Source organism: Neltuma alba, unplaced genomic scaffold, assembly GCF_004799145.2.
Source record: "Neltuma alba isolate B1F8T4 unplaced genomic scaffold, ASM479914v2 tig00012123_pilon, whole genome shotgun sequence".
In the NCBI taxonomy this organism is placed as follows: Eukaryota; Viridiplantae; Streptophyta; class Magnoliopsida; order Fabales; family Fabaceae; genus Neltuma; species Neltuma alba.
The window spans coordinates 7,752-34,514 of NW_021636675.1; the positions used below are offsets into that span (position 1 = coordinate 7,752).

At 33.9% G+C, this 26,763-nt stretch overlaps 1 protein-coding gene and 1 pseudogene across 2 annotated transcripts; one reads left to right on the forward strand and one right to left on the reverse strand.

Annotated features, from left to right (window-relative positions):
• Positions 1–216: 216 nt before the first annotated feature.
• LOC114723061 (UDP-glycosyltransferase 88F3-like) lies at positions 217–1,892 on the forward strand (annotated as a pseudogene).
• A 2,072-nt stretch (positions 1,893–3,964) lies between these two features.
• LOC114723060 (ribonuclease P protein subunit p29-like) lies at positions 3,965–14,477 on the reverse strand. 2 transcript variants are annotated; one of them, XM_028909203.1, is made up of 10 exons: positions 14,415–14,477; positions 12,841–13,080; positions 12,082–12,117; positions 11,752–11,828; positions 11,031–11,296; positions 10,728–10,781; positions 10,561–10,619; positions 9,106–9,207; positions 7,087–7,198; positions 3,965–4,343 (listed from the first exon to the last, which is right to left on the reverse strand). In XM_028909203.1, the coding sequence occupies exons 2-9, from the start codon at positions 13,064–13,066 to the stop codon at positions 7,101–7,103; spliced, it is 918 nt and encodes a 305-aa protein (XP_028765036.1). In that variant the 5' UTR covers positions 13,067–13,080; positions 14,415–14,477; the 3' UTR covers positions 3,965–4,343; positions 7,087–7,100. The 2 variants fall into 2 exon arrangements, with proteins under 2 accessions (XP_028765036.1, XP_028765035.1); XM_028909202.1 differs by having other exon boundaries at positions 10,728–10,796.
• Between the last annotated feature and the right edge of the window lie 12,286 nt (positions 14,478–26,763).

Genomic DNA, 26,763 nt, shown 5'->3' on the forward strand with positions numbered 1-26,763 from the left:
GGAATATTTTTGTTTATTGAACTGAATAACCCTATATATATTTTATTAAATTTCTGCCAAAGAGTAGTCCATACACCAAAAAAGCTTGATCTGCAGGTTGCTATCCCCTCTAGTTAGTAAATTTCATTACTTCATGATTTAGTCTTCTCTCTTAGACTCCATTGTACCGTGCTCTCACTCTTTAGTCAGCAAAACGTTGATCTCTACGTTCCAAACATGGAACAAACCATAGTTCTCTATCCTGCACCAGGCATAGGCCATAAGTCTCCATGGTTGAACTTGGCAAGCTCCTTCTTCTTCGCCATTCCCACACCTTCTCCGTCACCATCCTCCTCACCACGGGCTTACTTGACAAACCCTACCTTGATTCTTACATCCGTCGCATCTCTCAGTCCTACCCCTCCATCTCCTTCCGCCGTTTCCCTTTCCTCTCCGTCGAACCGGCCCGGCCGCCACTCCTCGCAGCCGTGCGGCAACCGCCTTTGAATTCATTCGGCTCAACGACACCAACGTGGCTTCAGCGCTTGAGGAAATCTCGCAAACTTCCAATGTTCGAGCTTTGGTCATCGATCTGTTCTGCACATCAGCAATGAATATAGGTTCTTCTCTTGGGATTCATGTTTACTACTTCTTCACCTCTGGAGCAGCTATTCTTTCTGCTTTCTCGTACTTTCCAAAAATTCATGAGCAAACCACGAAGAGTTTCAAGGATCTCTCCATAGACTTGCGTTTCCCGGCTAACCCCCAGCTTAAGGCCTTTAACATGGTTGAACCATTGCTTGACAGAGACGATCCAGTTTACTTGGACTTCCTATATTTCTGTTCCCATCTTCCTAAATCAAGTGGTATTATTGTTAACACGTTTCAAGAGCTAGAGCCCATAGCCGTTAAGGCTATAGCAGAAGGCGCGTGCTTTCCGGATCCAAAGCAAGCGCCTCCTGTTTACTACATAGGTCCTCTAATTGCAGAGCCTAAATATGGAAACGAAGGAGAAGGAGAAGAAGCAGAAGATCGTGGAAAAAGTCAGAACTGTTTGTCGTGACTTGAGAAGCAGCCGAGCCGAAGCGTGGTTTACTTGTGTTTTGGAAGCCGCGGCTCGATGTCAATAGAACAATTGAAGGAGATCGCTTATGGATTGGAAAAGAGTGGGCAGAGATTCTTGTGGGTGGTGAAGAGGCCACCCATTGATCAGAGAACGAAGCAGACTTTGGACACAACAGGAGAGTTCGATTTGGAATCGATTTTGCCGAGTGGGTTCATGGAGAGAACCAAAGATAGAGGCATGGTGGTGAAGTCGTGGGCCCCACAAGTGGAGGTGCTGGCACAGGAATCGGTCGGCGGGTTCGTGGCCCACTGTGGGTGGAACTCGGTGCTGGAGGCGGTGGTGGCCGGAGTGCCGATGATTGCGTGGCCTCTATACGCCGAGCAGCGCATGAATAGGAATTTGCTGGTGCTTACATGAAGATGGCAATAGGGTTGGAGCACAGAGACGAAGATGGGTTCGTGAAAGGTGACGATTTGGAGGAGAAAGTGAGACAACTGATGGAATCGGAGAAAGGCAGAGAGATGAGAGAGAGAAGCTTGAAGATGAGAAACGTCGCTGAATCCGCAAGTGGTACATTTGGTTCATCCGCAAAATCGTTGAACAAGTTGGTTGAAAGGTGGAATGATTGAAAACTCGAATCATAGTGAAATGAAATTCAGAGTCAAAGAAGTAAGATTTTAATGAATTGAAGGTGGCTTCTTTGTGTTGTTTGACGTGGCTTGCCATTGATATTTGTACACACACACGTATATGCATTTAATTGCTTACCAAACAGAAGAAAGTATGGACTGTTGTCGCCGTTGGAAAGCTTCAGTCATTCCTGAAATGATATTAGCACTAATTACTGCGCGGAGCCCATTATGCATTGAGGAAAGAATAGTGAGATGCATGAATATTTGTAATGGTGTGTGTGTATTTTTGTTGGAAAATCTGCTAGGAAAATTACCTACATTAGATATCTGATAGTATCTTAATAAAATTACTTTTAATAAAAAGATACATGTGCTTAAAAAAAAATCCTACAATCTACTGATATGCATGTAGATGTTGCTGTAAATCATTTAAAATGTCTTATTGCTTATTTGATCAGATTTATAAAAAAAATGGTTTTGCATCTATTTTTTATCTATATATGGAAATTGACATAGAGCTTAACCTTTGTGAAAAATGTATAATTCAAAATGAAAGTATTGTTGAGATGAGATTATACATTCATTTGAAGATTCTTTTTTGTATGCACAGTGTTTTTCAGATCAATCTATTTCGGCTATGTAGGATTGATTTGAACAATTTTTATAGTATAAAACCATTTTTAGCTTTTTAATTTAATTCAAAAAGTTTAAAACTTTGGATGATGATAAACTGAAAAAAATTCTATTAATGTCATCAAAAACATTTTTCGTTTTTATGACCAAATCTCATAGGGACTATCGATTACAATAAAAAAAAAAAAAAAGAGATAAAATTCTATGATCAACCGCAACAAATTGCATCACCTTGACTTGCAGGTGGAGCACTTCATTAGTACATATTTTTAAATATATGACGTCCGATATATGATAATGAGAACACAGTACTGTCACATGATGAGGCAGAGATCTCACGAACCAATAAGTAATTGTTACTAAAGAAATTGTCACGTGTACAAATGCGTCATGATTAACATATTTAATTGCCATTTATTGCTGACTTATTTTAATAAGAGAAAAACCAAACCAATGCGGCTCTCAATGTAAAACCGTCCTATATGTCATTTTAAAAGATTTATGCTCCCACCTCTTGAGATTTTACCTTGCTTTAATTTCAAATGGTGTTGTGTTGATCCGAAACTCTATACAAATCCTAACCCTAAACACCATTTTTATATTATATTTCGTTGTTCTTCCAAAGGAACATCTGGCTGCCAATGACAGACAGCAAGAATGTAACCCCTGTAACATCCGAGTTCCTTGGTGCAAAATTGCTAGTTGATCTCTTGGGTCGCTGAAGAAGATAATAAACGTATGTTGAACATGTTGAAAAATACGAATTATACCCTTGAGATGCTACTAGAAACGAAATAGGGATTGAAGCTTAACATCATGCAACTTTTTATCACCCAGAGCCTTAAGAAGAATGCAAGTGTTCACGACAATATGGAATATGCTTCTCACTTACAACAGGTAGAAACATTTTCAGTCAAAGAAAGCAACCAACGTTCTAACCTAGTAAAAACACCGATCTAACATGGATGACCGGAAAACCAGAACAAGGGAAACCCAGAGAAGAAAGAACGCTGAACCAGTGGCAGACCGAATCGCACCAGCAATAACAGAGAAACCAAGAACTAACCATTCACGCCATAGGACAAGTTGCTGTACGAAGCCTCATAAATTCCAATAAAACCTGACAAGAGACTAAAGAAATCACACAAACACGAAGATCGAATGGATGAGCACCGCCTGAGCAATCAAAGTTTCGGCAATCGTCTCTACGGAGCAGCGCCTCAAAGAGAGGGAGACCTCTCATAGCCCCATGATCTACCAAAACTCGGTTAAAAGTTCCAAGTTTAGGGTACGGACAAAAATTACAGCACCAGAATATTTAGGATGCTCCGAAAATAATTGTAAGTGTTTAAAGCACCCTAACCTGAAAAAATTCAGTTTTATAATATTTTCTATAATATTTTACGGTGCTAGTTTTAATTTTCCAAAAAAATCAAAATCTATATATTAAAAAACAGATTACCCGTTATTTTGAGAATATCATACAAGTATAAAGATATAATTAAATAATAAACAGTTTTTAATAAACAGATGCTTGGAGATATTATGACATCCAAAATACAAAATAATTTCTGTTTTTGACAAAATCTCTATTGAATTAATCATTTTTCATAAAATCTTTAAATCGAACAATAATGACTTTTTTTTTTTCAGCTTAAACAAAACAGCCCTAAATTGCCTTCCAAAAATCAAGATATTACATGAAATTGTACCAAAATTTTTACTTGACCAGTAAGTTATGAATATTAGTTTTTATTTTCTACATGATAATTCAATCCATACAATTAAGATTGAATTAAAGATATAATGCTGTAAATACAACAAGTTCAATCACAGAATAACCCTCATCCGCCCAATGAATCATAAGCCAGTGTCCCAGACAGTTCAATCACTACGCTGATTCGGATGATAGATTGCTCCACAAAAGATTAAACCTTGAGGGTCTTATGATTCTTTTCTTCCCTGGACTCACTACTGATTGTAAACTCTTCCATTTTTCTCTTCTCAACTGCACGTATGCAATTGTAACGAGTCTGCCAGCCAAAAAACGAGAGGTGGGTATTAGCATACGAGTCATAGAAGTTTAGTAGCACCAACTTAACATTTCCATTTAAAACTCATCAGTACAGATGAATTGATTCCAATACTTTTACGAGTAGTTTCATTCCAAAAGAGGGAAGAAAAACCAAAAATGCATTTCCCGGTAGAGGGGATGTTTGGCAAACCATCAAAAAAGCACTTTTAGATCCCAAACCATGGTTTGGACCCAAAACTATCCAAACACTCTTACGTTTTTGGGAAACTATGGTTTGGACCACAATCACCGTTTCAACATCCTAAACTGTGATTTTGAAAAAAACGAAAAAATTTTGCTTCCGAGGATAAAAACTAGTCCTAGGACAATTATTATGAGGGCCAGAAGGCTTGAAACTCCAAAGTGGTCCATGATTGGGGTCGCTAACACGTAGACAAACAAGCGCATGGGTAAGTATGGAGGAACATTTCCGACTTTCAAAACCAGTTGACATTGTTTCATGCTTTACAATAATCATTATATCAGCATTTCATGTTTATAATCTTTGAAGTAAAATAATATTTTTTGTTGGCAAAACAATATTCATTTTTCTGAAAACATAGTTAATCTTATATTTTATAAGTATTTATACACATACTAACAATTAATTAATTATACCTTTTATATATCAGTTATTATGTTGGCAAAAAAAAATTATGAGCAAATTTATTACTTCAAATGAAAATATAAATTAAAATATATCTTTTATGTAATTATCATATAACTTATATACTTTTTGATAATTTGTACCTAAAAGAAGTGCTTCTGATAACAACTATCCAAACACTCATTTTATCAAAATTACTTTTTTCCCAAAAGTTATTCTTTTAAAATCTATTCCCAAAATCATTTTTTTACCAGGAGTTATTTTTCAAACTATGGTTTATATTTATCCAAACACTTCCAGAGACTATTTGACTATAATTTCAATACAATCATGGGCAAGCCCTGGAGAACAAAGAACCACTCACTGAACAATGTCTACAGTTTGAACAACAAAGGTGGGGAAATTTGGTCATACCCTGTAGGAAGACTTTTTCTCTGCACTAATAAAAATAAGATATGCAATATTTATTACATTTCTATTACTACCACCAGTCCTATTTATAAGACCTCATTTGTAGAGTTTACAAACGAGGTCTTATAAATAGGACCGGAGGTAGTATTAATTTTTCTTTGGTAATGTATCTCTATTTTTATTACTTTAAAGTAGCCTTTTTTATTGCTTGTTTAGTTCAGAGATATAAAGAAAATGTCTCATCAATAATGATTATGTTTCGGATTTGCTTTTCCTTTCTATCAGATCTATGGTGCGCACCAAATGACCTCTATATTTATGATAGAGAATTAGGTGGAAAAAAAAAAAGAATAATTGAAATGATCAACTAAATTTTGATCCGTATGCAAATATTCTCTAGTCTACAATGTTCAAAACCAGAAAACACCACCCTCAAACCGTCACTCTTCATGATTTAAACCTTTCTATATGTTTCTTTTTCTTTAATTCTGTTAATGGAGATGTCACATCAAACTCTCACACAAGACACTTATCAGTGTGTTCTTTTCTTGAATAATCTTTCATATAGAATAAGAAAAAAAAATTAAAATAAAAGAGATAATATCCAAATACTTATGGTTTTAACCAATTTTAAACCAAGTCCTTCTAGTTATTTTTTTTTCTTTTTTATCAAATCTTTATACTTTGGAATGTTTTTAATTAGGTCCTTCAAATTTTGTTCTTTATTTTATAAATTCCAATAATATTCGTCTATAAATATAAAATAGTATAATATTATTTGATATTAGTCTATAAACAATAATATTCTATAAATAATAAATTATTATAATAATTTTATTTTAATATTCTTTTAATTTTTAAATTAACATATATTTATATAGTTTATTTTATAATTATAAATTTTATTTATTTTTATAATTATAAAATTCGAATGATATTAATATAATTTATTAAAAAAATATAGTTGTAATTAATTTATAATTAATTAATTATTTGAATTAATTAATAATTGCTAATTAATTATAATACTTAATTTTCAATAAATAACTATTAACTTAAATTTATTATTAATATTTTATATTTCAATATTATATGTTTAATTAATTTTAAATTAAATTAACAAAACACAGGTACGATTAAAACTTAAGTGAAAATACGAGGATCTGATAAAAAGAAAAATAAATATAAGGACCTAATTTAAAAACATATGAAAGCATAAGGACCTAGTAAAAAGAAACAAAAAAACCTATAAAGACCTTATTTAAAATTGATTGAAATTATAAGAATTTGCACATTAATTATCACAATGAATACTTAAATTTATCTACAGTGTTAACAATCAAACAGTGTTACAGTCAGGCTTGTCTCAAGTTACGAACACATTCTTCCAGAACCACACAAAGTTCCAAAATGTTTTGCAGAGTTAAGGTTGGTGTAAGTGAATCTCTCTATCCAATAAGCTGGTATCGTCAGTGCCTAAAGCATGTAAGTTTCAAAGTGTGGAACAAAATTTAGATTCACTGTCTCCACTGTCACAAGTCACTGGTGGCTTAAAAGGTTAAATTCCTAATTCTATTGTCTATATCTCTTTTTTTTTTTTTTTGGTCTATCTCTCAAACTTATTTATACCTAAGCGTTCACACTTCAGAGAATGAATATACTTTTCATAGCTTCAATATATTACCTGAAATCAGAATATCACGATCCCAACTTTCTTGAAGCAAGTTTGTCCCCATAAAGAGTGACTTTCCAGCAATCAACACTAAATACAAATACCGAAATCCTTTTTGGAATAACTGCAAGTTGACAAACAGACGAAAGGGAAACGTTAGAATTAAATGTAATTAATAAGATAGATTGTATAAACTTTAGCCCCACAATGCTCCTTTTTTCTATTGTAGAGTTTTTACTTGTTACAAAAATACCAAGTCAAGCTCTAGCCCTTTTCAGTAGTTTTCTCCCTTTCTTCAATCTCCACGGGAAAATCACCTCAACGTTGTAGAATTTAGTCTTATATATTTCGAGTATATTATTCTGTCTGGGAATTGCTGGGGCTTTTCCATTTAAGTAGGGTACACGAAAAATTGGCATGTCAAATAAAACATCCAAGTATTGGTAGTTTAATCATTTTAAAATTAGTCAAAATCAATCTTGTCCATGCATTGCAGTAGAAACATATAAAAAGATTTTGTTCACCATTCCCAGTAAAGGATCTTAGCACTTCTGGTCCTCAAAAACATAACTCAAAAGAGAACATTTCAATCTAAGCAAACATTTTCATATCATGGTTAATCCCAAAGATGCATTTTCCATGCTTATGACTTACATTTCATTTGAAAATACACAGCACTATTATACATATTGACAATCTACAATTGTGAAAGAAAAGCATGAGTAAATTTATGGAAAGATCAAAATAGAGACATGCCTCGGAAAGATTCATTTGTGCTACATTCACAATTATGAAATTTGCAAAGCTTGTGATGCAACCAATACCTAGGAAGCGTAGTTGGTTTAAGTAGAAAGACATAACTATTCGATAACTTCCCTGAAAATATAATCTGAATTTTTCTTTTTTTTGACCGGCGAAAATATAATCTGAATACACCAAGCTTGTTACAAAGATTGCAACCCTTGAGAATGAAAGAATTCCATGGAGACGTAATAGAATAGGAAAATAATTCATTTTAAAAAAGTTTAATAATAAGAATTAGCTAATGACATTAATAAGCCAGTACTCTGCCTATGACAATATATTATCAACATAGTGCCTTTTCTACATGAGGCAGCAGTGAAAGGCTAAAAGCTGACCTAGAGTATACAAAAAAGTAAAAGGGTTTCAAAATGGCGAGTTGCAAAACATAAGTTAGCTTGCCAAGTTAGAGCATCACCAAGGAAGACATAAAAACAAGACTGCTGAAATAATGTATCAAACACTGCCATAATAGTAGGTTAAGAGTATTGCTAAGAGGAGGTGAACAAGGTTGCATAAGGGAAGGGAGTGGAGAGATGCACAACTAGAGAAAAGAACCACTGGGATAACGTGAAAGTGGGAAGAGTAGTTGGAGTATGAAGTCAGAGAAAAGTGCCATCATTATGATGCTTGATGAGAATGGTAGCCGGAATGATGCGCAACCAAGGAAAAATGGCTACAACAAGGCACAGTAAGATAGACAAAGAACAACCAACTTAAGTGGCTAGAGGATTATCAGAAAAGTGACTGAAGTTTTGCTTAGGAAAAAAAAAAATGGTCAGCATGGAAAAAGCCCTGGAGTTGATAAAGGCCAAAGAATCAATCAGAAAGTAGCTGGGTTACCCCTGCAGATGGTGGCTGGGCATGTACCAGATGAGTGACCGTAGAGCTGCCAAAATGGCGGCCCAAAGGCCAAAACTCCCTCAAATAAGTCAGCAAGGCCCTGACCAAACTATAAACCGCTGTTGGCTCTCTTATATCTTCCCCTAAGTGTTATAATAGGATGCAAAGAATAAAACATAGAAAGTTAAAAGCTTTGGAAAGCCTAGAAATGAAAGGTTTGTATTACATATATTCATGACAGAATAAGGGTTCTATGACTTTAACATACAACCAATGTGGGGCTTATGTAGTGCCTTTAAATAAGAAAGAAATGGAAAGCCTGTAAAATATATGGGAATGAGACGCATCAGTTGAGTTCAAGATAACTCAAAATGGCGGAAGGATTACCTTGAAATTTGTTACCTTCCGTAATTACCCCAAAAGCTTCTGCAGTTTCACGAATCACTATGCCACAAACTCCAGTAAGAGAAGTTACCTTACACTCCACAACTGCAGAGCATAAACGGAAGCATTAAAGGGAGTGATATTCAAAAGATAAAAATATAGCTATAGTGGAGGTGCAGGCTAAGACGATATTACTCAATATTTTATCATAGGAGTCTTCCAAAATAAAAAAATCTTTTAGTGAACTACCAGAACTAAATAAGTCGATCCACTAATCAGGAGTAACGGTGACCAAAAAGAATCGGAGAAATGACTTTTTTTCTTGATGTAAAATAGATTTTTTTTAAAAAAAAAAACAATTTCGATCTTAACATAGCTTTAAAGATACAAAATACTTAAATATATTTTGCAGAAGTTCTAATGATTAATTTTTAATTCAGGATTTATAGACTATGAAACTGATAGAGTATCGTACATCATGGGATTGTGGGTGAAAGTGGAGGAACTTTGTGGATCCGTTTGTTATATTTTTAGGAGTTGTCAATTTATAAAGAGATATTATTTATAAATATCTCAATTAGGATTTGGTTAGGATGTAGTCGGTTATTTCTAATTTATTTATTATTACTTAACATCTGTTTTTATATTATAAATAAAGCAGAAGCTAGTAGAGATGGGCAGAGAGTAGATTTTGAGATTCATTGTGTAATTTTGGGAGATTCTACTTAGGGTTATTAGGAGTATGAGTTTAAGATCCTTGCTTTTCTTCTACTAAAGATTGTCCTCTATCTTTATTAATTTCTGTAGTTAGATTCTAATTTCATATTTTAATAAACACTTTTTCTTCCTTCCTCCTTGCTACCTATCTAGAATCCTATCAGAAACTTTCGTCTAGGCTTGAGTACTGACAGACCTAGAGGTAAAGACTTTTTGGGCATGGGCGAACCCTCCTTGCCCCCATGTGAATCTTTCACTTGGTCTGAGGCAATCTTGATACTTGAGTGAGGTCAAGGTGAAGAGAGGGTTAAAAATCAGGGGTCCCCTCCTTAGAGAGGCAAGGCTAACTCCTGGTCCATAGCCTAAACAACATAAGATCATCCTTGCTTTTGTACTCACACAGTAAACATCATTAGCGGTTTTGAACACAATGTAGGTCTTGATAAATCTTAGTTCTTCAAAAAAAGCAACTTTAACCCGCCTTTTGATGTACATTGATGGCCTATGTACATACTAACACCTCAGCAGCTTCTGAGAGAATGAATATTATTGTTAATCAGTCAACATAACTTCCCATCAACAGAACACCATAATAAATTTAGAAAGATATTGACATGGTTCAATATGAGATAAACAAGATCATGTATTTCAGCATATTTCGGCATTTCTGATGAACAGACGTGTGTATACAATTAAAAGTAATAATCCAATGCAAAATAAGCAAGGCAAGTGTTCTCAAACCTAGAATGATGGCACCATGTAGATCTGCATCAAGAAGACATTGAGCCACTTGATTCTTCCTGAAAAATGGACAAGTTCATAGTTATAAGAACCACCAGAGAGATAAATTATAAATTTTAGGAACAATGCATGTGAAATTAGTTAATGACGAAAATAGAAATAACTACCCAGTAGCATTGAGAAGTTGTTGCATGTAACCTTTCCATAATTTATGCATTGGCCTGAAAATATCAAATCTGTAATTCAAGTGGCAGTAATTAGAGAATGATGATGATGATTATTCATAAGTTGTTGAACTGATTGCTTGTCCTCAACAGGAAACTACAAGCGACAAAAAGGAATACAGAAAAGTATATATGAAACCCCACCAACATAATACCACATTCCACGATTACAGCCCTAAGGGTATACTAGAACCTAGAAGGGATGAATGATTGTCCAAATGAGCAGTTTAGAAAAGATAAACTTACTGATGGAGCTCTCGAGGAAGGTCCAATGTACCATGCTTTTTGTGCTGCTTCATAGACATGTGTTTCTTGGATCGTTTTGAATGAACTCGCAAAGCCCTAGTACGAGAACCAAAAGATGCCCCACATCTTTGTACAAGATTATCAAGAAGGATCCAGTTATCGATTTTCATGCTTTTTGATCCTTGCATGTACTTTGACGCTGAATCTCCCTTTTGAAGAAGCTCATGCAATATGCTATTTACTGAACTTTCTCTGCCAGATGAAAACTGCATGAACTAAGTCAGGAAAAAGAAGGGGGGGGGGGGGAACATGGAAGTGGGAGTTCATTTTTGACATGTGAAGACAAGAAATTATCAAAATTTCAGGCTAGTACTAGCAGAGTATATGACCATTTTTCATGATAAAACCCCCAGGCCGGGGGGGTGGGGGTGTTATCCTTGAAATATGAAGATAAAGAAAGCTAAGCGTCTTTGGTTTAGTCCTAACCCTTGAATTGCAATCTTACAGTTTATCCAGAGACATTAAAAGGATTTCTGAAATCCTTAATTAAAATTTTCATTTAACAATTATTTATTGGTGTTAAGACGAAAGTTCATTACACAATGTTACATAGTGAAAGTTTGAAATCTTTTATTCCCTTTTGAACGAATGGGAATTTCTTCTAAATTGTTTGAGCTGCTTTTCTTAACCTTGACACATGGGGTCCAAGAAAAAGGGATACCTCTTCTTTAGTTGCTAGGAGATTTTCATGTACAGTTTGAGAGAACTGTGCATAAGCTGGAGTATCTTCTTCATTGCCTGCAAAATAGACCTACTTGTTTCTTTTGTTCTATACAAATAGAAAATCTATAGCATATATATAGACACACTGACATACACAGAGAATCATCCGCGTGTGCATGTGTTCATATGCATGTATATAATGCATGTTTAAATATATTGACACATCTATATGCATATATAGGCGCTTGTGTGTTTGTTGTACACATAAGTATGTATATGTGCGCACAAGCCCATGTGGAAAGGTAGCATGGTATAGATTCTTAAGTACCTTGTAAAGTAGCCTGCCCAGAGAAAGTGAAATTCCCTATACAAACAAGATTAAGCAAATTATTAGATGAACAAACCAGAACAAATCCCAAAATTTTTGCCACCATAGCAAGATGCATATGAAACAAAAAGTGAGAAAACATGTCTTCCAACACAAGATTAAGCAAATTATTAAATGAACAAACCAGAACCAATCCCAAAATTTTTGCCGCCATAGCAACATGCATATGAAATAAAAAGTGAGAAAACAAGTCTTCCAACACAAACTATACATAATGAGGACTAGTTATGCTCTACGAAATTTATATATGGATTTCAATTCATGATCACAATATTAAATTCATCATTAAACCAAGGAATCAAATATCTGACATAGTGTAACTGTAAGTGGCATCTTTTGTCCACTAGAAGAAACCATATATTACAGCTCTCTTGGATACCGAAAGTAATCTTATAAATATCAAAATAGAATAAGGACTTTTCTTGATTTTGGGAGATATAAATCTATATCACCCTCAATTTTTAAATAACAAAACTATTGGAGGACCTTAACATGTGCATTTAAGCATGGAATTAGTGCACATTTTATGAGGAAGAGAGAATTTCAACCAAATATAAGTGCTTAACTTGAAATATAGTGAGGCTGAGGTAGCATAGTCAAAAAGTGACCACCAAGATTATATTCTAAATGTTTAACAAAAATATGGGGAACATTGTAAAGAGGAAAAGACAAAAGCATGAAAACTGAAAGTTGAAACACCTTTCTTGGAAGATGTGCTCAAGGGAGTCGTGTCCAACGAACCACATAAAAGCAATGAGGAATCAGAGGTATAACTTGCAGTATGATGTTGTTTCCCAACTCCTTTTACATTCGTTTTGCCTTTTTTCTGTTGTGTGAGAAGCTCAGCTTTCGCAACAGCAAGCCTCCTCTCCAATGCCTCCAATGTCCGTTTCCTTGAGTCTTGGGTGCTTGACTCTGCAGCCATGGACACCCTTCTTGCTATACGAACAAGAATAGAAAAGGCATTAATATGTAATCAAAATATGCTTGAAGCAGTCAAGGAGTTGTTCGTCAAAAAAAAGCATCGTACATGAAAAATACAAGATCATACTATCAAACTGTAAACACAACAAGAATGCAAAGTCATATGGAGTATGGACATATAGAGAAAACCAAATAAGAAACCAAAGATAAAAACCATTAAGTCCTTAATACACAGCATCTTTCCTATTTTTGCTCCCGAAGACAAGAATTATCCATCCATTAATAGAGAACAGTGAATGGCAGAAAGCCAAAAAGTCCTCATGAGCAAACAGAACTAGAGGTAATATAATATGAACAAAAGAGCACAATATGATTGCTAAACAGAGCACCAAAATCCCCGGGAAAATTAATCAACAAACCTAGCAAATACACCATCAACTGAATAGGCAAGAAAGAACCCACAATCCAAAAAACCCAATCTTAGAAAGTGAAGTACAGTGGCCTGACCATATAAACCAAGCCAAAGAAATGCTAATCGCACAGAGATCAGCCCATATCATCACACAGAAAATTACTTCTTCAACCGGCAAAAAAGCTTCCTCCGTAACCTCATTTAATAATTTCATCACACAGAAAATTACTACTTTGCATATGTAAGTTTTCAAATCAGATTTCTCAACACACCCAGGAAGGACCGAAAGAAGGCAAAAAGCTTCCTCCGACACCTCATTTAATCATCTTTCTAAAAGATAACTTGAGGAGAGGGAAATTATATAGAATATTTGTTTTTAAGAGATTACTAAAATTACTGAAATACAAATTGCTTAGTTTTCTATTATTTTGAAAAAGGTTAAACAGAGGTTGTTGAGACCTCATTTTATCTGTAAAACTCGTAATGCAACGTAATACAACTTAAGCAATGTTGGACAAAACCTGGTGACAAACAGCTTCACAAGGTAACTCTGAAAGCTAAATTCAAAATATTGAATAGGAAAGATGTTTACATGCTTGCAGTATTTTATAATTCGATTGTGACCGTGTTATCATATCTCATAAAATTCCAAACAGATTATACCCCTGACAAAGGATTATGCAAAAGTAAAGTTCTCCCTCTAGTCCTTCTTGTATTTCATTCATGAACATAGCTGATTCAGTAACTGGCACAGCGTACCAATTAACATATTTCTTCAAGTTCCAAAACATGAAAGAAAAGAGGAAGATGCTCAGTATAAGATGAGGTGTACAAGTGAAAAAAGACCACATTCATTTTTCATCACTATGCTCAGAGCTCCACAGTGAAACAGATTTGCAAAATTAAAAAAATACAAAGAAAGGTAAGACAACGGAACCTGGGATAAATACGGCGGCGTCGTCGGTGGCCGTTGGAGGTGCACCAGGCAACGGTGGCGACGACTAAGACTAAGGCACCGACCACGATGAAGCAGGGAGACGCAAGAAGGGGGAGAGACCGGGAAGCAGAGAGGGAAGGGGGTTTCCGCCTCTACCTAAAGGTGTTCATGAAGCCCAGTTGCCCGCAATACCCGTCTAAACCCATAAAAAAATACCCAATCAGCCCTAAAAAAACTGGTCCAAAAGAATTATTGGACATGTTTGGATTGGACAAATTGTTAAACAGAACTGGGCATCGAGCACGGTATATTTCCCTACTCATTTGACCCTGTCCACAATAATATATATAATTTTATTTATATATATTTTATTTGCATCATATTTATTTCCTGAATCAAACATATTGTTGCATCAATATTCAGTATTCATTATACTTATTTATTTTTGAGTGATTTTAGGAGTTAGAAACTAGAAAAACAATTAAGTTTAATAAAATATACAAACAATATTTTTTTGTCATAGTCCACTCCTCCTAGCTACTACAAAAATAGTTTCATAGTATATTAATTATTAATAACAAAATTAAGGCCAAGTTGCCATTTTAATATAAAGTTACATTAAATTATTTAAAAGGATATAAATAATTAGTTAATTAATGTAGTATATTAAGTTATTGGGCATGAAAGCCCGCCCAGCCCAGCCCAGCTCGTATTTGCCCAGCCCGAACTTAATAAGACTTTTCATGGGTAGGGCTGGGCAACGGGCTGCATTTTCCATCCCGTTCATTCTTCAGGCTGGCATCAGGCAAGAGTCCTGCCCTGCCCATGTGCAGCCCTACAATCTACCCTTACCACACACTTCTACCCCCGAAACAGCAAAACCATACCGTTTTAGAATGTGTTTGGATTAGTAGTGGTAGAAGTAATTTTTTTTAATCTGATTTTCACAGAAGTCAGATTGGATAAAAGTCAAATAGTATAATGTGATTTGTGTTTAGATTGTGTTTTGTAAAAAAACCAGTTTGAAAAGCTTGAAAAGCTTAAACTTGTTTGGATAATTAATAGAAAAATAAGTTTAGATGCATAATGACTTAAAAGGACAAAAATTTTATTTAGTAATACATATATAATATTATATAATAATATGACCATTTTAAAAGAAGTATTAAAAATAAAATTATTAAAAATAAAGAAATTTAATTTATTGTTAGGAAGAAATAAAAAAATACTAAAATATTTAATATAAATATATATATATTATATATATATATAATAGTGGCATACGCTGCGCCTCTTCTTCTCATTTTTTGACTTCCCAGTCAACAAAAAAAAAAACATATAGACATCCAAGATCAATATACTCCAAAAGCTTTTCTTGGACTTATCGGTAAAAGCAATAAAAAGAAGCTTCTCTCTAAAGCTCATTTGCATAAATAAGTCAAATTGTAAAAATGTGATTCCAAATACATCCCGAATCAAAAAGCTCTTTTTGTCGGCAAAGAAATCAGTTTGGGGGTCCAAATGTGATCCCAAACACACCCTTAGCTAAAGGTTGCGACTTCTTTTTTTTTTTTTTAATCAACATTTTTATTATGAAATATTTTTTAAGTGGCATCCAGTATTTTAAAATAATTTTCAGTACATTTAACACTTAAAAAATACTTTTTAGTAGTATCTAATATTTAGCAAGCTACAATCTAAATCATTTTTTCAGTAGCATTTCATATCCTAAAATGATTTTTAATGCCTTCAATACTCGGCATTATTTTTCATGTAATAATACTCAATATCCTAAAATTAGTTTAGAATACTATGTGCTTGAAAGAATACTGAATGTTCAACTTACACGATACTTAATGCTATTTGAAAAGTAACATAATAAATGCTATTGAAAAATACTTCAAAGTAATAGATATCAGTTTGAAAAATTATTTTAAAATACTGAGTGTTACTGAAAAAATAGTTCAAAGTATGGCATGCTAGATACTAGATATTACTAAAAAAATATTTTTAAGTATCATTTGCAGTAAAAATTTATTTTACGATACTGAATGCTAGTAAAAAAAAATGCTAGCCTTCAAGTTTAACATCCAAATAACATAGTTTTGGGTAGAGGAGGAAATTTGATCCCCTAGGAGGAGGCCTTCTTCGCAGGACATATGTTTTGTTTGTATTAGTGTTGCTAACCTCCAATGAATGGCCTTGAGTTCATTTGACTCTACTTATTCTATAAAATAATAACATTCTAAGGCAAGACAAACCTTAACATTCTGTTTGGTATGAGAGAAATGGAAGGGAGAAAAAAATTTTAATCCCAATTCTTTAATTTTAAAATTAAGTTTATTAAAATTTTCCTTTTCCTTCCCTCCCTTCCATTTCTCTCACATCAAACATAAAGCAACGATGTGTTTGCAACGATGGAGGGGATGGGAGTGGAGGAATTCTAATGGAGGAAAAGAAAATGATAAGAAGACGAGGGATTTTAATATTACTTGGTTTGAATTAATACAAGATGAGGGGAGGATTAAAGCCCTCCTTATAAATACGCTTCCTAATATTCAAACTTATATTCTAAAAGAGAGGAATTTTAATATTATCTTGTTTGATTCAGGAAGGGAGGGAAGGAAAAATATTCTTATATGAACAATTGTGCCCTTATATTATTTAAGTTGTTTTTTGCAAACTTTGTAGAGTATTTAATAAAATATAATTATAAATAACATTTAATATATGAGATTAAAAATTTATAATTGGCAAAATTAAATAAATATAATGATAATACGTAATTAATAGTTACTATATATCCAATAACTGAAATTGTAATTATGTGTAAAATTATACTCACAATATAGATACAATAGTAATTATAAATATTATTCTGATTTAAAAATAATTATATATTATAAATAGATATTACAACGTACAAGGATGTGCTCAAAATTATCAAGAACCATGAAAAACAAGAACTCACGTCTTTCTCTATCTAATAATAATCATATTTGCAAGTTTGAAGATAATGAAAATAGACTATATAATATAACATAATATGACAAGGTATGACATAAAATATCAGCATATGCTATCATATGGCCCTACAAAATATCACCAGGCATGACATAGAATATTAGCAAATGCCCTCATATGGCCCTACAAAATATCACTAAGCATGGCATAAAATGCCATCAAATGCCGTTGTATGGACAAACAAAAAACATCAAAAGAGAAACCATACCAAAATAAGTGTTTACAAAGTGCCTACAACGAGAGTTTTCCTTCCAATCAACAACACACTAAGAGCCCAAAACCATTTCCATAATCACTTGCTTGAGCAGCAAAGGAGGACATTGAATTATTGCCCTTAGCTTAGCCACATCATTCACGTGGAAGCAATAAATTTTAGAGAGCTTGTCTTCTTCACATCCAGCATCAACAATCGTCTTCAATGGAGGACATTGAATTATTGCCCTTAGCTTAGCCACATCATTCATGAAATTTGTAGGACATATCTATCTTTTAATATTTTATTCGATTCACTCATAGCATTTGCAATGAATTCCATCTTCTCTACAATTAAATGTGTTTGGAAAGGATCTTTATCTTTAGATGTAGCACTCTTTTTGGTCCTTTTACTATTCTTACTATTTGCTTCTGGAGAGTGGTCATCAAGTGGGGGATAATCCATATTGATTGAGAAATTCTCTAAAGTCACTTCATTTTGAGACATAAGTTGATCAACCTCGTTGATAGAATCAACAAACTCAAGGATTTAGACATCATCATTTTTTCAAATTTGAAGGACTATCACCATCACCTTCATTGGCTCTATTATTTTCATAAAGAGCTAATATCTTTTCATAATTGGGCAAGATATATTCCTCCAAGCACTGCTTTTGGTTTAACCAAAAAAATACATTTCATACTATGAATATCAAAATGAAAGATTCATTGCAAAGTCTATAAGGAAAGTCACGCGAATATTAAAATGAAAAACAATATGATTCACATATTTGATTTAACCTCAAAACAGTATGAATATTAAAATGAAAGATTTATTAATCTTACCTCATTTAATTGATCACAGATTTGATCCTTAACTTCCCATCCATTAGTGGATGAGCTCCATGAAAAGCCACTCATACCCCCTTTGAAGATATAAATTTTCAGAAAAATTCTTCTTTAAAGTCTTCTAATGAGTTTTGCCTTTCTTCTTATCAAATTTAAATCCAAACAAAGCACTCAAATATTGTGTTATATTATTATAAGTAATAGCTATACATGTTTCATTAACTTTATTGCCAATATCAAGTTTGTCACATGCCGCCAAATTTAGTATTGATAGAAGAAATAAAAAATTTGGTTGAGGGCCAATAAGGAAAGAAGATTAGCTAAGAAAATTAAACATGGTATGAAACACAAAAAGGGTCTGGACCGGCATTTTTAAATTTATAGGTCCAAGAAGGACAAAACAGAAAAATTTGAAAAAAATTCTAAAAAATTCCCAAAAAATGGGAAAATTATGCAATGAGGTTTTAAAAACTTGTTTGAGGTTTGAAAGGTGAAATTATAGTGAAAATAAATTATTACGGAATTTCCGTAAATAGAGGTTTTTCAAAAAATATTGGAAAATCAGAGGAGAATAATTATTTAAATTAGTTAGAGGCCTCAATAAATTTGGAAAAATAATGGGTAATTCACCTAAATATTTATTTGAATTTATAAAATTGGTTTTAGGCCTTGAAATCTCAAGAATTAATTTTAGAAATTTATTTTTCCTCATATTTACTAATAGAGGCATAATAGGAGAAAATTTAAAATAAATACCTAGAGGTGGCAAAAAATTATAAAAATTTCCAGATCATGCTCTCATATTAAAAAGGTGAATTATCATGGAGACAAATGAATTTTTGGAGGTTTGAAAAAATTATGGAATGTTACTAGTGAATATAGTTTGAGATAGTGATTTAGATTGTCAGCCATCTTTTTGAACCAGTCCAAACCATTTGTGGGGCCCACACTGAGTCCAATAAGGGCCCAATTTCGTGCAGCTTCCAAACCCCACTAAAATTAATTAAAATAAAATGCAAATTAAGGGATAAATGTTGGAATAATCTAGAGCTTGGACACATGGTTAGATCTAAAGCTTTGTGGCATTGGATGGCTGCCAACTAACCTTATTTCAGCCATTTTGGACATCCAAAAATCAGAGGAGAAAGGCAGCTTGGTTTTTCTATAAATATTCCTTCCTAAAATACAAGAAAATGTTGGAAAATTGGGAAAAAGAAGGGAGGTGCTGCCATGCATTTTCGTTTTTGACCAAGGGAGACTGAATTTGTGGAGGTTTTAGATAAGGAGTCACTCAACTTACACCAATAAAACATCAAGGTATGCTTAAGCCTTCCTATCATACCCAAGCTTTAAGGTAATTTTGGTTGAGTTTTTTAGTTGAAAAATTCAAGTGTGATGTTGCCAAATTTCGGTCTATTCATAGAAGATTTAGGGAAGGATAGAAACCTTAAACACCAAGTGGAACAAGCAGGATTTAAGTGATGTATGGATTGGTTTTTAGAAGAAAATCCACCTAGGGTTTTAGAGCTTCAATTCGGCTTAGCACTGTTCATGTAGAAGCAAATTGTTTTGGCTTGATTTGATGATTCCAATGAGTTAAAACATGTTTTTGTGTAAGGATATACCATTGGGAAGTGTCTAAAATCATGGAATCAAAAATGAAATTTTTGGTAGTTATATACCCCTATTCGGCCAAGATGAATTCATAGGAAAGGAGTTTGATTTTCAAAAATTTGATTCCATATTTGAATTTCTCATGAAAAATTGTGTAGAAATAAGTTAAGAGGTTATTGATTCTAAAGGAGGAATCATTTTGTTAAAAATCAAGAAAAAAGGGGTTTAATTGAGTTTAATGTCAAGTATTAGTATTTATGCTTGAATCATTGATAAATTGGAATGTGTTTATGCATGAATTGATAGCCATTGTGTAGAGAATAAAAAGGAACTCAAAGGAATTGAAGAGGCTAAATTGGTTCAAAGCAATGTTTTAAAAACCGGACCGGATGTTGAACCGAAAAGAAGAACGGGTCATGGTTCAAACGGTCGGATCGGTTAAACCGATGGTCGGACCGGTAACATAATGATTAAATAAAAATAATATTATATACATGTAAAATAATATAAATATAAAAAATAAATACTTATAATAGGAAATAATTCTTATAGATTTTTTTTTGGCTAAAAATTCTTTTAGAGTCAAAGTAGAAAATACTTATGGATATTCTTAAAAACTAAAAATGAAAAATAAAATATTCTTTGTTAATCTGTACCATATTCAGAGCAAAACGTTTGCTTTTTCTTTGCATATTTTCGATGTTCTCCAGTCTCCATATGCTTCTTTTATCTCTCTCCATCGTCATTTTCAAACGCATTCCAGAAACATCCTCCATTGCCGTTCCAGATTCAAATTGCTCCATGATCTTCAATCGGCCACAGCACTCGATTTACACAGCCATCTCTCTATCATCATCTTCAATTCATCTCACTCTCTTCGTCCTCTTCTACCTCTTTTACATTTGTGCTCTTTTGTTGTCGTTATTGGAGAAGAAAAGGTAAATCGACTATTTTTTCAGATTTGTTAGTTTTCAACTTGATTTATTGTTTTTTCCTGGTTGGCTGTTGTCATTCTCTCATACTCCCTTCTTTTTTTGTTCTTGTTTGCATCCTTCCTCCTCCTCCTCCTCCTTGTTCTGATTCTAAACAAAGGAAGAGACTTTCACCCGCCCGGTTTTTGTAAAACCGTTCCAGGTTCCGGCTCAATGCCGGTTTCCGGCCCAACGTCCGGTTTTGGACGATTCAATCCGGGCAAACCATTCAGACGGTCTAAATCTATAAACCAAGCCATAATGTTGAACGGGTGGCGGTTCGACCGGTCCGACCGTCCGGTCCGGTCTGGTTTTTAAAACCTTGGTTCAAAGTATAAAAGAGGTAGCTTTGAATCTAATTTGATTGTTTTTCTTGTTTACTTAATATGCATATTTTGCTTGCTTTGTGTTTTTATGCATGGATTGATTTATATTATGGTATGGAATGCTTTTTGATATTTGATATGCTTTGGCCAAATGCACATTGATATGAAATGTGAATATGTACTAATTTCCTTGAAGGAATAATGTGCTATTCATGGTCTTGAAATTGATTATTATGCATTGTAACATGTCACATTTTGTGGAGCTTGCTTGACATGATAATTATGATTCATTGCTACTGAAATTTCTATGAAATCTCACCCCCTTCAATGTAAAAACAATAATAGGAACCTCAAGTGGTGTTGCCAAGGGCAAGGAGAAAAGGATTGGAAATCATATTGGAAGAAGTTTAAGCTAAATGTCATTGAGGTTATGAGTTGTAAATTATTAGGAGTTGTTATGTATCATTGTAAACAACGTTGAAATATTATATTGACGATCAAGGATACTCTATTCATGAATAATTGACTAAGAAATTATGTCTATGCATGTGTTGCATGATTGAAAAAGCTAGATGAAAGGAAAAGAAAAAGAAAAGGCAAGAATGGTACGAAAAAGAGATATGAGTTGACTTTTTGGGGGGCAAAGTTTGACCAATGTGATTTTAAGCAATTGGATGAATCTGGATCTAAAACTTAGCATGCTTATGGATCTCATTTTTAGCTTTAAAAAAAGTGGTAATTCATTAAATTTGGAGTTTTGTATAGAAAGTTATGCCCTTCCAAAGTTAGACATAAATCCTAGAAAATTGAAAAAGACCAAATAAACAGTACCACTTTGAATGAAATCTGGGAATGATGTATGAGATATGGATACTAATAAGTATTTTTTCTCTAAATAGCATGTCAAGAGCTTTCTATGGAACTTGGAACCATCCCATTTTGATTTTTCTACAATTAGTTATGAATTTTTAAAATTTGCCTAATTGCTGTGAATAGTGTACAAAAATCCGAAAATGGGAATGGTGAAGTTGAAATTTTCTCATGCTTAAGACTTGAATAATGGCTCCTAATGGTTCCAATTGATGTATGATGTGACAATAAAGAAGGTATGACAAAGTTCATGCATAAATGCATTAATCAAGGCGTCTTCTATCTTGGAGCTCCAAATCAAGTTCTTACCAACAGTCTTAAGAGCCAAACTAATAGAATTTAGACTAAATACGAATATCATATAAGTAAATAACATGCGAAAAATGATACATTAACTAAGCAAATAACAATATGAAAGAAACACAATAAAGTTCAATATCAAATAAGTACATCAAATAAGCAATGCAACACAATAATTTGAATTATTATAGTAAATGTTCATTTTCAAGAAACATATTAAACTACCAACCATACAACAAAAGAATATGTAAAGTTTATTTCTTAGCATTATTTTCATAATCAATCCACATTTGATGAGCTATTGCATCCCTTATGAACTCACAGTGAGCTGCTTTAGTTCTATCCTCCCTTGGAGTATAATTATCATTCTTGGATTCATCTTTAGCTTGTTAGGATTAAGGTTTTGATGATAACAAAGTAAGAAATTTGTGTTTCAGTATGTTGATCGATCATCTGATCGATCAAGGACTTATTGATAAGCTAATAGATAATATCTATGTACAATCAAGTAACTTAGCAGAAACTTTGATCGATTACTTGTTAGATAATGTGTTGATCGATCAATTGATCGATCATTGTTAACTCAGTTATGTATGAAAGTCTGGAGTAAATTATCGATTACTTGATCGATAATTAGGATGATCGAACATCTATCAGATAAAGGGATATAAATCTGATAGGCAATTATCGATCATATGATCGATAAATAGATTATCGATAAGAAGACAGATAAATGATAATGCACTCTACTCATTCTATGTTTTGCTTTAGTCACCATTTTTCGATAATATGATCAAACATTTCTTTATAACACTCTCTGTGCAGGTACTTATTTTAGCAGCTTATCGATCACCTGATCGATCAGTAAATTATCGATCACATGATCGATCATTGGTACATCGCTCTTATTTTATGGTTCTTCGATCACCAGATCGATAATCAAATTATCGATAATATGATCGATTATCACACTTACATGTCTACCTTGTTTTTCACATAACGTGATCGATAAATCAGTTCTTTGACTTTACAAGATTAAACCACTTTATCGATAACTTGATTGATCATTCATTAATCGATCACGTATTCGATCAACCTACATAGTCTATGTTTCAATTGAATATACTTTTGCTTATTGTTTATCGATAAGGTTATCCATCATCTATTTATCGATAATGTGTTTGAAAATTATTGCTTTAAAATCTATTTCAATAACACCGTGTTTATCGATAACCTGATCGATCAACAAGCATTCGATCACTTGTTCGATCATGGAGCGATTTCAGTTTAAACTTCAACCAGTCACGATGTTTCTCAAAATTTATCATCTATTTTATTCAAGCTTTTCTCAGCCTTCATGATTATCTTAATTATCTATTTAAAGAGAGATTCAAAATCAAAAGTGACCTTGGTCTTCTTCTTCTCTGCATACCAGTATGATGTCACTATTTCCTTTTATCGATCACTTGATCGATAAATCATTAATCCATCACTTGATCGATAAACTTAGTTATCTATTTCAAAAGCTCTTACTCTGAATAATCGATAACCTGATCGATCAACCCGTAATCGATCACTACTTCGATCAAGCACAATTAGTTATTGCTCAGCATATTTAACAACTGATTGATTCTACCTATAAACTATAAATGTTCATTTTATCATTTGTTCTGTTCTGCTTTTAAACTTACTCTGCAAAGAAAAACTTATTGAATCAATGTATTATTGCAGATTATGAAGAAAAACCCAACGACTGTCCAACGGTTGTCTAAATAGCCTGTAACCTACCTTGTCAGAAGCATTAATGGCGAAAATCGTTACAACTGGGAAAACACACAACCGGACTCTCAACAGCTAGAAGCTCTTCCATCTAACGGTTACTAAATTACCTCAACTATAAAAGGTGCAAAGAAGCATTAAATGAACAGATTGAATACGCGAGCTACCCTCTGTTGATCATTTACTGTTGCATTCAATACTCTGTTCTTCCATACACCGAGCTTCAGTGATTATCATTTATTCACTCTATAAGAGAGTTTATATTTTTCATCATTAATCATGTCTTGTGTGAAACTCAAGAGTGTGGACTCTTGAGTGGAATTGTAACCTTACGGGTAGTAAGGGGGAGTGATTGAGAGTATCAATTACTGTACTGAGACACCAAGAGCTCGATCAATCTTAGAACATAGTGGAATAGTCAGAAGTGTTCTGAGGACTGGACGTAGGTCAAGTGGTTGAGACCGAACCAGTATAAATTCTGTGTCTACTTTTCTACGGTGAAATCTCTCTAACTCACACTCTCTGTTTCTGTTAGTTCATTGTTTTAATTTCGCAAAATTTTTATATTTCACCCAATTTACCCCTTCTTGGGTGAGACGGCCACTAACATTTGGTATCAGAGCAGGTCTTTTCAGTAAAGACTTAATAGTCTAAAGAGAGATCCCATGGCAGGATTCGGAGGCAGCGTGCTACCTGAAGGGTATTCAACATCCAAACCGCCTAGCTTCAACAGAGAAAACTATACCTTCTAGAAGATAAAGATGAAGATCTTCATCAAGGCGACTTAGTATGGATTATGGGACGTGATCGAGCATGATAACTACGTTTCTATGAAAACTGTTGACGGACAGTAAGTACGTAAGAGTCCCAGCGAGTTTGATGAGAAAGACATAAAGTTGGTGACTTTAAACGACAAAGCCATCAATATACTTCCTTGTGCACTGAGCCAACGAGAATACTTCCGAGTTTCCAGTCTGGAAACTACGAAAGAAATGTGGGAAGCATTGGAGATAGCTCACGAAGGGACCACCGGTGTAAAATAGAGCAGAATCAACACTCTCACCACAGAATTCGAGCTATTCAGAATAAAGGATGGAGAGAGTGTCCAAGACATGGAAGTCAGATTCTTTCATCTCATAAATCACCCCACGGTACTCAGAAAGAAGTATAGTCAAAAGGACCAAGTGAGAAAAATCTTAAGTGGTCTCACAAAAGAATGGGGGCCGAAGGTAACAGTAATTGAAGAAATGAAGGGAGAATCAATTGGCTCTGTTGCAGCACTATTCAGAAGCCTTGCAAAATATGAGAGTAAGCAAAGATATAAAAAAGAGAATGAGAAAAACCACAAAAGTATCGCTCTCAGAACTCAGGAGAGCAAAGATGACAACGAAGAAGACCTGGAGGATGACGAAATGGGTCTTATCGTCAGAAGATTCAAGAAATTCTACAAGAGCAAAGCCGGAAGGAAGTTTCAGTCAAAATGCAGAATCTCCATATCTTAGAATGAGCCAAAAGAACTGACCATCTGCTTCGAATGCAAGAAACCAGGACATATCAAAGCAGAGTGTCCCCAGCTATCCAAGATGAAGGACAAAGAAAAGAAGAAAGAAAGATTCAGAAAGAAGAAAGCCTTTGTCACATCAATATAGGGAGATAGTTCTTCAGAAGAAGAAGAAGAAGAAAGTGACGATGAAGAAACCGCTAACATCTGTCTTGTGGCTAAGGAAGACGAAGAATCAGAGACAGATGAGGTAATCACTTCTGAACCCTCCTATGATGAATTACAGTCTGAATACAATGAATTACATTTAGAATTAGTAAGAATTGCAAAGGAGTTGGTAAGCTCCAAGAAAAGAATAAAATTCCTAGAGGAACAAAAAATGAAGCAGAAGGACAATGAAGTCCCACCTCCAGTATGTATGGAATGTGAACAGAACAGAAAGAAGGCCGGGGATCTCACAAAAACCTTAAAAAAATTCACTAAGGGTAGTGAAATGCTCAAATTGATTTTAGGAGCTCAACGATGTTCGATGGATAAAACTGGAATAGGATAGGATCTTGTTCAAGGTAAAACGAAGGGAAAGAAGAAGAGTAGTGGCCGATCATATCTTACCTTCTTTAGAAATAATATTCACTCCTCTAATCCTTTTATACTATGTTCTTATTGCAACCATAAAGGTCATATAACCTCTTCTTGTTATCACAAGAAGAAAGGAATTTACGGGACATTAAAATGGGTGCCCAAAGGTACTTATGTGCCTAGGACAACTCATACTAACCAAAAAGGACCCAAGAAGGTATGGGTACCTAAAACATGATTGTGTTGTTACAAGTATGCCTCAAAGCATCCAGAATGAACAAATAGTACATCGACAGTGGATGCTCCAGACATATGACGGGTGATATTGAGAAGTTCACATCACT